Here is a 13,706-nt window from a genome sequence, read left to right on the forward strand (position 1 = left end):
ATCATTATAATATATAACTGGGTTTTTTTGGGGGGGTTGTTCAAGGGAAATCTGAAAATCAGCTAGGATGTGTGTGCATTTTTTTGGGGGGGGGGTCTGCTGCCCAGAATCGGGAGCACGGGATGGAAGAGCTGGAAAGGGGAGCCCAGGTCATGTAGTCTGACCCACCGCAAGGGAGCAATCTCGCATCTGGAACCCAGGACCGAGGGCCGTCCGAACCTCCCAGGAAAAAGGAAAGAAGGAGATAAATTATCATAATAAATAATAAATTATCATCACCATTTTTATTTGTATACCGTCTTTCTACCTTACAAGACTCAAGGCGGTCTGCCAGCTGGAGAAGCAAAAAATGTACACCTGATAATCGGATGCAATAGAAAAATGTGATAATAAAAGAATACTTTAAAATAAGCAACCAACATCCAATTAAGGAACGTTCAACCATTATTAGACTAGTCCAAGAGAATAAGATCAATGTATAAAAGTTCAAGAGAAATCCATATAACATGTAAAAGTTATATATCCATATAAACATATAAAAGTTCAAGAGAAATAATTTCTATACTACAATCAATAAAACAATGGCAAGCCGCAGTGCATAAAATTATACAATACAAATTGAGAAGCAGAGACTAGCAGCTGTGGGTCCCCAGATGTTGTTGGACTGCAACTCCCATCATCCCTTGCTAACGGGGCCAGTGGTGAGGGATGATGGGAGTTGTAGTCTAACCACATTAATAAAATACCTGTACAATATATAATTTATATATATATAAAATACCATATATCAGCTGTTCACAACATGTGGGTCCCCAGATGATGTTGGACTACAACTCCCATCACCCCTAGCTAGCAAGGCCAACTGAAGAATATTGGGGGGCACATTCTATAAAGATTTGGGGGCCCCCGAATCTCTTGAGCGGGGAGCTTTGGGATTCTGCAGCCCCCCTGCTTTGTATTGGGCACATTCTATAAATATTTGGGGGGGATCTCTTGAGCGGGGAGGTTTGGCTTTCCTCTACCCCTGCTTTGTATTGGGGGGGGCACATCCTAGGAAGATTGTCGGGGTGGAGGAATCTCTTGAGCGGCCCGGCCCCCCTGCTTTATATATTGGGGGCACGGCCAATCTCTTGATTTCCTCCCCCCCCACGATTTCTCCAGCCCCCCTGCTTTTATCTCTCCCTCCCTATCCCCATCCTAAGCCCTGCCCCCCCACAAAACGACGCCACATTGGTGGGCCTCCTCCTCCTCCTGTCTTTGCAGGGGGGTTCCGGCACCTTAAACAGTGCCATTGTGCTTCAGCACCGCAGCCAGCGGCGGATTCCCCCCCTTTCTTTGCAAGGAGATCCGGTGGCTGTTTGCAATGGGGGGGGGGGCATTCAGCACAAGGGATAGATGCGGTTTTTGCAGGGGGCCAATTCAGCACCAGGGACTGTGACGTTGTTGCAGGGGGGGGCAATTCAGCACCAGGGACAGCTGCATTTCTTGCAGGGGCAATTCAGCACTAGGGACAAGTGCATTTTTGCAGGGGGGCCATTCAGCACCAAAGACTGTGTTTTTTTGCAAGGGGGTGATTCAGCACCAGCGATAGCTACGGGGTTTTATTGCAAGGGGGCAATTCAGCACCAGGGACAGTGGCCGCCTCTGGTCCTTCTGCAGGGCTGGTTGAGGACCACGGATAGACGCTCTTGCGGGGCGGTTCTCCAGTGCCTGGGGCCCTTGCGCCACGCCGGGCGATGGTGGAGTGACTGCCATGCTGCTGGCCGTGCTGCTGTGCTTCTCGGTGGCACAGGGGGACTGCGAGCCCAAGGTGGTGAACATCGGAGCGGTACTGAGCACCAAGAGGCACGAGCAGGTCTTCCGCAAGGCCATTGGCCAGGCCAACAAGCACCACGGCGCCTGGAAGATCCAGCTCAACGGCACCTCCGTCCCCCAAAGCCCAATGCCATCCGGATGGCCCTCTCCATCTGTGAGGACCTAATCTCCCATGTAGCCAGGGGGCCCCCGTTCAGTCCTAAAGAATAAGCCTGGGGTCTCCTCGAACTGATGGACCAAGCTCTTGACCTGATGGACTTGTTTGCCCTAGAAAGGACCATCCAAGGACCCCGGGATCCTGTGGGCTTGGGGCACAAACCTGGGGGCCGCCTTGGCTCTAGAGACCAACCTAGGGAGCCCCTTCCTGTCCTAAAGAATTAGCCTAGGGCCTCCTCAACCTGATGGACCAGCCTCTTGACCTGATGGACTGGTTGGCCCTAGAAAGGACCACCCAGGGTCCCCTGGATCCTGTGGACTTGGGGCACCAACCTAGGGACCCGCGGGCCACAGAGACTGACCTCGAGACCCTACCGCCCTAAGGACCAGCCTAGGGACCCTGTGGCTCTACCAAAGACCAGGCAAGGACCCCTAGACCCTACTAAGTAGTTCCAATTGACCCTATGGGTCAGGCTCTTGGCTTGGGGGGCAGCCTAGGAACCCTTGGCCCTAGGGACCACGCTCAGGACCCTACCGCCCTAAGGACCGGCCTACGGATCCCATGGCCCTACTAAGGACTGGCCAAGGACCTCCTCACCCTATGGACCAGCCTCTCAGCTTGTGGCACCACCCTAGGGCCCCCTTGGCCCTAGAGACCAACCTGGGGACCCCCTTCAGTCCTAAAGAATTAGCCTGGGGTCTCCTCAACCTGATGGAACAAGCTCTTGGCGTGGGGCACCAGCCCAGGGACCCCTTGGCTTTTAGCAACCAACCTAGGGGACCTTCAGTCCTAAGAGACTAGCCAAAGCACCCCTTGGCCCTACTAAGGAGCACCCAGTGACCCTATGCGTCAGGCTCCTGGCTTGGGGGGCCAGTCTGCGATGAATTGAAAACAGGTCATCAATAGATGACTGCAGTCATCTCAAAAACCAGGGATAGGGAACTGTGACCATCCAGATGTTTTTGGAGTAACACTAGATAGCCAGCATGGCTAATAGCCAGGGACGGTGGAAGTTTTAGTCCAACATCTGGAGGGCCACAGGTTAGCCACCCCTGATGCAAATTCATCCTTCTAGAAGGCAGTTTGTGGCGCCTGATGTAATGTCTTAAGTAACATTTGAACCATTTTTACTGCAAGCAGAACAAAAATAGTTGCAAGTTTGATTAAAATATTGATTGAGAAAAAGTCTTGCTGTGTCGTGCTAGAAGATTTTAAGTGAGGATTGCTTGTAGGATATCAGTAAATGTTAAAATGCTATGGACAAACAGGTGGTAGGTGGCTTTAAGGGAATCAGTTGATTTTCATTATTAGTGCATTGGTCATATGCTCATTTGGTTTTGTAAAATACTCAAAAGTCAAATAGTAACATTTGCTACTACTACTACTACATTTTCTATTGCAACATTATACTGTACATCAGGGGGTTTAAACCTTTTTGAGTCCAGGCTCCCTTGCGGCTTCCCTCTGGGGTGTAAGTGTCCTTTGGGAGGTTGGACTCTCCTTCCTTGGAGGATTTTAAGCAGAGGTTGGGTGGCCATCTGTCATGGATGAGATTCTCTAGATGACCCTTGGGTCCCTTCCAACTCTAAGATTCTATGGCTCTAAGTGTGCAGGTGAGTCCTGTGCTGTGTGTTTCTCGCTTCCCTTCCCCGCAATAACGTATTTCTGCTTCTGATCTTAATCTTGTTTTGCTCTCTCCACCCCGCACTATGTGCACCCTAATTTCGGGAAAGGCAGGCTGGGGCTCCCAAGTGGAATGTGCCATATCAGCCCTACAGGGCAGTGGTGTTGCTTGGGTTCACATCGACACACACGAGCCAAAAATGGGGCTGGAAAGGGTGGAGCAGAATGGGGAAATCCCCACTTACATGTGTAATGGCATGGAGCCCAGTGTTAAGCGGGGAGCCACAGAAAGAATGTGGTTGGTCAAGGAAGCCGTGAAAACCACTGCCTTACGTTAAGGATGTACTGTATGTACTGTATGAAGATACAATTTCCTTCTGTCTGTCCTCAACTTCCAAACATTCAACTTTATTGGCTGTGAGCATTTACCAATACTATTAAATTTGATACAGCCTGGATTAGAATTTGACCATCTGTGAGAACCATTTTATCTTTTTTGTCCAAAAAGCAAGATGCAAGTCAGTTTCTTTTCCCTTTACATTTCAAAATTTCCATTCTGGAAAAATACATGAACAAACCACACCCTTTGCAGCAAAAGGGAAGAACTCCAGGCAGCAGGCCTAATTTCACCCAGCATGGGTACGAGGGAATTTTCCCCAAGACACACACACCTGCCTCACACCCAACATCACACGTCTCTGGGACAGGCAGACTCAACTGCCAATGTACAATGGGGAGCCCTAAATTGTCCCCGATTGGGCACTGGCAATGGAGGCTTGCCTACTGGGGCTGGCTGCGCTACTGAGTTCCTCATCAGCTTATTTGCTGCATGACCCCAGGGGGGGGATGCATTCCCCAGGGGATGGGGTCTACAGAATGCTCCTCTAAAAACACTACCCAGAAGGCAGGAAATTGGTTGTTGCGAACCACTAACTTCAATGTACTGCATGTCTCCATGCTACACTTTATTGAATAGACTGCTATAGATTACCCTTGAGGGCAAATGCTCTTAGATTAAATCTGATAGATTTCCATCAGCTTCTTGAAGCTGTATTTCTACTGCACTTGAGCTAGTAGTCATCACTGTAAGTGGTGGTTGCAGTTTCAAGAAAAACGAATTAGTGATCACACAATACAAATCTATCACCCTATTAAGTCTACCACCAAAGAAAAAATGTATTCTGCTCTTACTTTTTAAAGGGGTTCTCTAGAAAACCATTGTGTCACATTCTAGTTTAGTTCTCTTTTAACTGCACAATTATGCATGCATGGACATACCTTGGTGGTTTTCTGTGTAAACCAATCCATTTTTATTGTGTAGAACAGATGTCCTCCAACGCAGAAAGGAAGATTTGAACCTTTGAGCTGTTACAAATATCTTCAGGATATGTTGCTCTTTATAGAGGATAAAGCATTGCACTATAAGGTAATCATTGGAATAAAGGTATTTATTCCAATATTGTATTTTTTTTAAAAAGCATTTAAGGAGAACAGTAAGCCAAAAGTACTTCAAGAGATGCAAATGTAAAGAAACGAAGATACTGGAGTACAAAAGTATGGCCAAAAATGTTGTAATTTTAACTAGCAAGGTCATATGGGGAGGTTTATACAACATTCGTTCATCAAAAACTTTAAATCCCCAAGCCATAGACAATACATGCATTTGAAGGACATTAAGAACAAGTGCAATTTATAAAACACTGCTAAGTTAAAAGTATGAGTCCCACCTGTTAAATCTACAGGTCCTGTAAGGCCAGCTTCCAAGATGGTGGTATAAAGACACCATTAACAAATCACATCATATCCTTTGGAGAATTTCTGAGGCAGCTGTATCTTTAAGCTGTCTGGCATTTTAAATCTTTCATTGTCTATTTAACTTGTATTCCTTTCCCCATTTTGCAGAACTAAGTTCAAACCAGGGGTGTTGTCTGTAGCATTGTAAAAACTGCCATCAAATGTTAAAATGATTTGCGCTTATAGCAATAATTATAGTAACAAAATGCATAATTAGAAAGACTTTTGAAAACCATCAGTCGAGGTTGAAGGAAGTCTTAGGCTGTGATAGCCCAAAATTTTGAAATGATGTTTAAAAGGATGTTACGCTGGAAAATACGTATAAAAACTAATAAAAAATTATTTATAAAATGAGTGACCAATTAGCATTAAGCAATTAACACAAGAAATTAATGGGACCACTCATACTTAAGTGGCCACTAAATGATCCAAATGTAGCAATAATTCCCTTTCAGGATAAAGAAAAACTGTAATTTCTGGATATAATGCAGCCTGATATGGCAATTCCTCACAGTCATGGGAAACCCAATGTATACATGAATTTTCTTGCCTCTCTTGGGTCACTTCAACAAATATTTTAATTGAGTCCCAGTCAGAAAGGAAACAAAATAATAAAACCCAGGTGCACACCAGAAGACACAGAGCTCTGGCTGAGGGCCAACTTGATTTGAATAAAAGTGTGTAATTTCTGAATTAGCATAAGGCTATGCAAAGAATGGAAGATACACATTTAATGCCTACTATGATGTGAGAGGTATAGGTGTATGTTGGGAGGGCTATTACTTACAATACTAGGTTATCTGAGTGTCTAAAATACAGCAGTCAGGCATATGCAACATGTTTCATAATTTGATGGTGGCACTGTGATGGAATCCCAAAGACATGAACTGGCTATATGATTAGGGTTCTTTTCTAGCTAAGGCTGGTCTTTGGTAGGCCTGTTAACATATCAAGAAAAACTGCCCTTGTTCTGGGCGCAGTACTCGGTCTAAGATTTCAGATTAAAACTGCAAAGTGGAAGGAAAGGAGGACCTTTTTCTGCCCCCCCCCCCCACTTCCAGCTACTCTCTGAAGATTGGAGAAAAGACCAGACCATGTGAAAATTGAACATGTTTTAGCTTCAGTTCATTCATTTTCAGCTTAGTATTCTAGTTATAAAAAAACTGTGCCTAGACATTCCATTGTTGTGCCCATAACCTAGGTTTAAGGTGCGATTTAGCTCCTTGCTTTCATATCTCTGTTTCTAACACTGCACACCATTAGTTAAGGAAAAATACTGTTGTAGTTGGCATGAAAAGCTATATATATATATATATTAAAAAATGTCAAGAAGAGCAACACATCATTATAATTTATTTGGGTACATTTTATTTTTTTTCATGTGTGTTAACATTTGATTTTCTATCATTTCAGGCTTTTGTGAGAAATGCAAAACCAATGGGAAAAGTCAATCATTAAGTCAAAAGTAATTTGCATCTTACAACCAAAGGCTGGGAGAGCCTAGAAGTCACTTAATATGCAACCCTTTCCCTCCCCATGTGATTTTTGTTTGCAAATCATGCAGTCAGTTCCAACTTGATATTCCCACATTTTGTTTTTTAAAAAAATGTCTGTTCCACTTTCAAACTTGGGGTTGGGGGAAAAACTATACTAATGTGATGGCATAACTAAAAACAAACAAACAATTCCTATAATCTTGGCAATCAAAGTAGTTTTGAAGAATAAAAAATGAAATGACCTTGTTCATGTATTTATCCTTCGTATATCTGGAGCGCGCCAGCCATCTTGTGAGAAAAGCAAGTTTTACATGTTGGTGTTTTTAAGCTACCCATGAACATCTCATATATTAATAAGTTTTATGTGCTAGGACACAATTCTGTTTCTTCTGCACAAGCCCCATTGAGTTGAATGGGAGCTGCACTTGCTCAGCTCCTATGATCTCTAAAAGGGATTGTGCACAACTTTATAGCTAGCAGACAGTATTCCTAATGAGCTCAAGGACACACACTTCCAAGCAGCTTCCTTTTGGTCCATTTATGATATGCCATGTTACAATGTTTTGGCAAATGTACACATCTTTTTCCTTTTGTTAGCTTTCTTCCAGCTCCCTGCTAAGAGGCACTAATGTCTGGGCTCAAAACCTGTAAGGCATAGCAGAAAACAACCAACAGTTTATGAAAGTAAAATACATCTGAGCAGTATAACTTACACGTGGGAAGAGCAGTGTCATTTCAAAAGGAAAAATAGTGGCTGTGAGGAACTGGCACATGACAATGTTGTAATGGCAATTTAAGGGAAGCTTGCCTCAGCACACCAAAGTCCTCTTCTTTCAACCAACAAGATGATCCAATGCTCTAAGCATTTGCCACAAGTCTTAACTTTTCCTAGAAGATGCTAGTGGAACATCTTTGTAATACAATGAGGAGACATAAGTAAACTTTGATTCCTTGTTATACAAGTTTTAAAACTCCCCCCACTAGATCCATAATAATAATAATAATAAAATACTGTCACCCCAAATAATATTTTAGACTCCTCCATTCTTTCCTTTCTGTAGCTTATTTATAGAAAAATGTATCAAATTAAATTGGAGTGGTGAATTTATTCCCTGTTAAAGAGAAGGAATGTTGTCATGCATTCTCGCATTTAGTGGGAAGAAAAATCTAGGACTGAGCAGAAGCCACCAAAATGAATGCACCACAACCCCCAGTGAAGACCACAAGTGCCTGGTCAACTACATAAAGATCTGGCAGATCCAACATCTGCTATAGATTTGTCACATAGCAAGTCACTACTTCAAGGTGGCTTCAGATAAGCACAGCTAGCCCAATGTGTGTCACTTCTGCATCTGGCGGACACAGCTTGTTCATCTTCTCCAAAAGGAATCTTGCGCAGCAAAGTTTCACAGTCTGACTGAGCTTTTTTGTCTAATTCAATGCTATTTGGAGATTCAGTTCCCACAAACATCCCACTTTATTTAAATATTTTGAGGAGACCACAGTACAAACTGAAAATAAAATGCTATTATAAATGATAAATAAGTGTGGGAACATACTTTAGCTTGATAGAAATGAATGGCAGTTGCATAAGCAACAGTTCCTGCTGTATTATATCCGTTGTTTTATATAAAAATTAGGACAGATTTCATAATGTTGTTAGTAAAGACTTAAGTATCATTTCCTTCCCATTCCACCCCATTTTAGTGTCTTTTCACATTCTATGCTATCATTTATAGTTCTGCAACATAGAATACTTTTTAGAGCTGTATCAGTGGTAATTTTGCTATATATTTAAAGAAAGGCACAACCTTTCAAATGTTACTCAGTTGGGTCTGACAAACTAAATTCTGGAATACGGCATATTTAGGGAAGTAGTAATGTATGCACAATAATTTTATTTGCATAATGAATTGAGGTGGCTGTTAAACCATCTCATAAGGGCCCCCATCACATACAACCATTTCTGTATCTCAACTTCTCATCATATGTACACAATGATATAGGCACACATGTGCTCACCACACATGGGAGTATATTAGTAGTATATATATGTTTGTCCCTACACTGAAGAGATGTTCATGTAGGAAGACTGGCATGTGTGAAGCAGCACAAGAGTGGAACCAAACAGTCCTCCCTGCTCACTTTGTTGCATTTGGAGATCTATGAGATCCACACTTGTGAATGGGTTCAATATACACCAAGTTGTCTCATCGCCACACACACAAAAGACAAGGCCAAGAAATTAGCAAGTTTGCCAGTCACACGTTTCTGAACAGTCAGAAGTGTGTTGAACTCACACAAAATTGGTACCATACAGATCTCAACTATATGGTGACTGTAGAGCATAACCTGGTGGTTAAAAGAAGAAAGTTTGCAAAGTCAGGAAGGTAAACTAACCTTCTTTTCATTTACCAGAATCAATGCAGCCCAGCAGCACATTTTCTTCTAAGAAAGCTACCTCAAGAGTGAAACCTTCTAAAAACTTGTATAGAAACATCAATGACTTTGTGTGTGCATGTGTGTGTTTTCAGTCCACTTCTATTCAGGCTGTGCAATTGATTTGACACAGCGCGATGCTAGTACCGCTCTGCACTATAATAATTATTTTTGTAAATAAAAATAAAAAACCCTAGTCAGAAATAAACTGACAAAAAATTACATTCTTCTCTCTTAAAAAAGTAAATAAAATAACATTATTTAAAATGTGAATTATCTATAAGACATACATTACAATTACATAGATACATATCAATACAGCACATTCAATCTGCCAAAAATTAATGATTACAAAGCCAATATGGATGCTGCCATATATATATATGTTTGTTTTTGTGTGTGTGTGTGTGTGTACAATGATTATAGCATTCATAATTGCACTATACCTACAACCATTTTTAAATTACAAGATGTTTCATTATGAGGGAACAAAAGCAGCTCAACTTTTCATTAATTTTAATGGAAAAAGTTAAGTGTGAACAGCATCTCATTAGAAATCATTGAGAAGTATCCACCAAGCACGGGTGCACTCATGCTCATCGTAAATGGGAATCTTGCACCAGCGCCACTGAAAATAATGCTTGGTAGATTGCAGCCATAGTTAAACTTTGGTACTAACTAATACACCAGTCTCACTGCCCCTCTGCCACAAATGCTGCTGCTGAGCTACAGTTTCTACTAAAGGGCTGCAACACGGCATTTTAGGAAAAAGTTAGTCAATTTCTCATATGCTCTTTCTAAACTTCATACACAATTTTGCAATCTGACAGTAATCTTATTTACACAAAGCCTAAAAAATATCTTTCAATCCATGATGTGAAAGAGATATCCATCAAGGCATACACAGTCTTATCTCTCCACCCTTTATATTGTTAAAAATAGGTATACTTACAATCCCATACATGTCCACTCAGAATAAATTGCTCTCAATGGGAAATGCGGATAGGACTGCAGCCTTCACCTTCCAATATGCCCCCCCCCCCCAGTCATTTCACATATAATAACAATTCTAAGGCCAGGTCCTATTTAGAAATCCGCAAATAAACCAATTAAGCAACCACATCAAGGATGCTGTACTTCCAATTTTGTGTTTTTCAGTTAAGAAGAAGAAGAACAACGAAATACTGTGGAATGCTATGTCACCTAGACAAGAGTAAAACTGACTTTGAATTAGCAGACCATATGTATGTAGCACCAAATAACATTTTCACTCACACTGCAGTGGTTTTTGGCATTGACAAAGGAATGCTTCCCAATGCAAACAGGGAACAGAGAAGCTGAGCTCTAGCTGCTTAAACATTTGGCTGTCATCTGGAACAGACAGATCCCCAATCAGTTAACTTGACCTTTAAAATCAGTAACTTACACTTCCATTTTTTAAAAAGCCAGATCTGGCAATGTCAAACTTGGTAGACAGTAAGAATAGGCTTGAAATGGTGAGAGAAATCGAGAAGGTCTGATTAATTAAAACAAAAACTTCCAGGCTACTGTAGTGTCCATGACATCCGTTTGGCATCTGTGATTAGGACGCAATAAAAAAAAGGGGGGGGGAAATAAATTTTGTTATGGCACATGAAAATTAAAAAAGCTATCCTATTTCCTTATTTGCTTTTGTGTCTTAGTTGTTTGTTATTGTGTTCTGCGCAGTTTGCCAGCTTTCCATGAGAAAATTAAGGTAAATTCTGTAACACTGCTACAATTCATGTTGCCACTGAACAACACTCCCGGGCCTTCAGTGCAAAGACAGTACCAAGAAGCAGATGTATTTGACATCTCTGCCAGAAATTAAATGAAAAACAAAAGAAAGTTAAGCACATCAATACTTTTGATCCTTCCAAAAACTAGTTGCTGAAAAATCAGAACAACTGATGGCTTAAATTCTAGAGACAGATTTTTGCTGACCATATCACTATAGAGGAAATGAAAGAATGAAACTTGGGTAAAAGGCCACTGTACCTCTTAAGACAAGAGGGGAGAGACACCAACTTGATTTTGTTTCAGAAACAAACAAACAAAAACCATCCAAGTCCCTATCCTTTGTGAGTGCACGATTGAGAATTTAACACACATCGAGTCACAAGGTTTTGACTAAAAAAATGAGGAAATGTGCTGTGAATGTAGTTCAGCATCTTTTGTTTTTCCTCTGCAAAGTTTAAATAAAATCATAATATTTACTATAAACCCTGTGAACATTCACAGAGTCCAGGCCAGTAATAAATTAGTATTATGCAGATCGTTTTCACAGATAATACAGTCCCTCTTGAATATCTTCCATTGCCCAAAAGGGGAATAAGGGGTGGTAGAGACTTTAGAGGCACAGTTAGACCAAGTTGTACTCCTTCAGGTTCAACTGTAGGATAGTGTCTTTGACAGCAGCAAAGACAAAGCGGATATTCTCCGTGTCTGTGGCACATGTGAAGTGGGAGTAGATAATTTTTTCGCTCTCCGGATTCAGGTCAACAAACATCTTCAGGATGAACTCCCTTGCCGCTTGTGCATCCCGCTGAGGTCCTGTTATAATAAAAACAACACCAACAGATGTTCAAATTAGAAAGTGATAAATGTTGGAAATGTAAATAGACAGTAGGAACATTCCACCGTATGTGGTGGTCTTATAGTGTTATTTAAGACTATTGGGAATTAATCCATAAAGAATTGAAAAAAATGTTTAAAAGATCCTTTCTTAAAAACCCAGAAGCTTATCTTCTAGGTATAATAATGACAGAAATCCCCCCCCAAAAAAAAACCAAGTGAGTCTACTGGTGCATGCGACCATGGCTGCACAAATTTTATTTGCACAAAAGTGGAGAACAGATGCGTTTCCAAAAAAAGAGGAGTGGCATCATAAACTGTTGGAATATGCAGAACTAGTGGGTATGACTAACAGAATAAGAAACACAGATTTTAAAAAAGAGGATTGGATGTTATATATAGAATACTTGAAAAGGTATTATAATAAGACAATCAACCTAGCAGAATGATGTAATTCAGCAGCATAAGTTATTACATGAGATAAAGAGAAGGAAAGAGAAAAATTTAGAAGAACAAGATGAAAGGATAGGTTGGGAATAGAGAGGAAAGCGTGGAAGGAGTGGAAGGGAAGTATATGAAAAGAAGTTTACTTGTCTTAGGAAGCCAGGTTCTCTCTTACCATCATACTCTGGGAAATAGTCAACTAGATGCGAGTACATTATTTTCTCTTCTAGAAGATCTTTCTTATTTAAGAACAGAATGACTGAAGAGTTCTGAAACCAGGGATATGTGATAATTGTCCTAAACAATGCTTTGCTTTCCTCCATTCGATTCTGAGAGGGAAAATACAGAATTAAATGAGAGAATAACACAATTCATACATACATGTTAACTATAATAAATGTTCCAAGGGCATAATCTGTAAATTAAACATATTGTATTAGGTAACATTCTCAAAAAAATGTAGCTCTGATTACATTACTGGACTCAATGAAGTGAAAGAGCCTTTTTGGTGGTAGCACAGTATCTGTGGAAAAACCTCCCCTATTGAAGTGCATCTTGCCTAAATTTTTTGTCAGGCTTTCAAAGGGTTAAGATTACGATGCTTTTTAAAAATGCATGTGTGTGTGTGTGTGTGAGAGAGAGAGAGAGAGAGAGAGAGAGAGAGAGATTTGTTGTAAATTGGACTTTGACAGTTTTTGGTGAAGAGCTGTATAGAAATATCTTAATAAATCAAGTTACAGATAGGTAGCCGTGTTGGTCTGCCATAGTCAAAACAAAACAAAATTCCTTCCAGTAGCACCTTATAGACCAACTAAGTTAGTTCTTGGTATGAGCTTTCGTGTGCATGCACACTTCTTCAGATACACTGAAACAGAAGTTGCCAGATCCTTCTATATAGTGAGAAGGTGGGGAGGGGTATTACTCAGAAGGGTGGTGGGAATGGGTGATTGGCAGATAGCTGTGATGAGCCTGTTGACGACTCTTAACGACTGCAATAGGTCTTACAGGAAAAAGCAAGGGGTGAGAAGGTGAAAAATGGCTTTGTCATGTATAATGAGATAAGAATCCAATGTCTTTGTTCAGACCAGGTCTCTCCATGGTTTTATGTTTGCAATTACCAAGCACAAGGGTCACACTGATCGAGAAATACTTAAAGTATAAATTTTGTATAAGTTATAAAAATATAAATAAAACATGTTCTATTTACAAACAAAACTTTTACCTAAATAGCTACCTTTTTATCAGTAGGAACGTTGGGGGGGGGGGGACACTGGAAGGAAACAAGGTCGGAAGAGGGCCATGGTTGGAAAAAGGTTGAGAAACACTGGTGAGATTATTTGTAGAAA

General features: G+C 41.1%; 1 protein-coding gene across 3 annotated transcripts in view; it reads right to left on the reverse strand.

The window, feature by feature from the left end:
• Positions 1-6,734: 6,734 nt before the first annotated feature.
• Positions 6,735-13,706, reverse strand: part of LOC310826785 (guanine nucleotide-binding protein G(q) subunit alpha) — a 94,882-nt gene continuing 87,910 nt past the window's right edge. For all 3 annotated transcript variants that reach the window (XM_083702118.1, XM_083702116.1, XM_083702117.1), the window contains exons 6-7: positions 12,536-12,689; positions 6,735-11,895 (exon numbers count right to left, since the gene is read on the reverse strand). In XM_083702118.1, coding sequence (XP_083558244.1) covers positions 11,705-11,895; positions 12,536-12,689 — 345 coding nt within the window. In that variant the 3' untranslated portion in view covers positions 6,735-11,704. The remainder of the gene's footprint in view (positions 11,896-12,535; positions 12,690-13,706) is intronic.

The sequence above is a fragment of the Podarcis gaigeae genome (genome assembly GCF_964106915.1).
Source record: "Podarcis gaigeae genome assembly, chromosome: 11".
Taxonomy (NCBI): Eukaryota; Metazoa; Chordata; class Lepidosauria; order Squamata; family Lacertidae; genus Podarcis; species Podarcis gaigeae.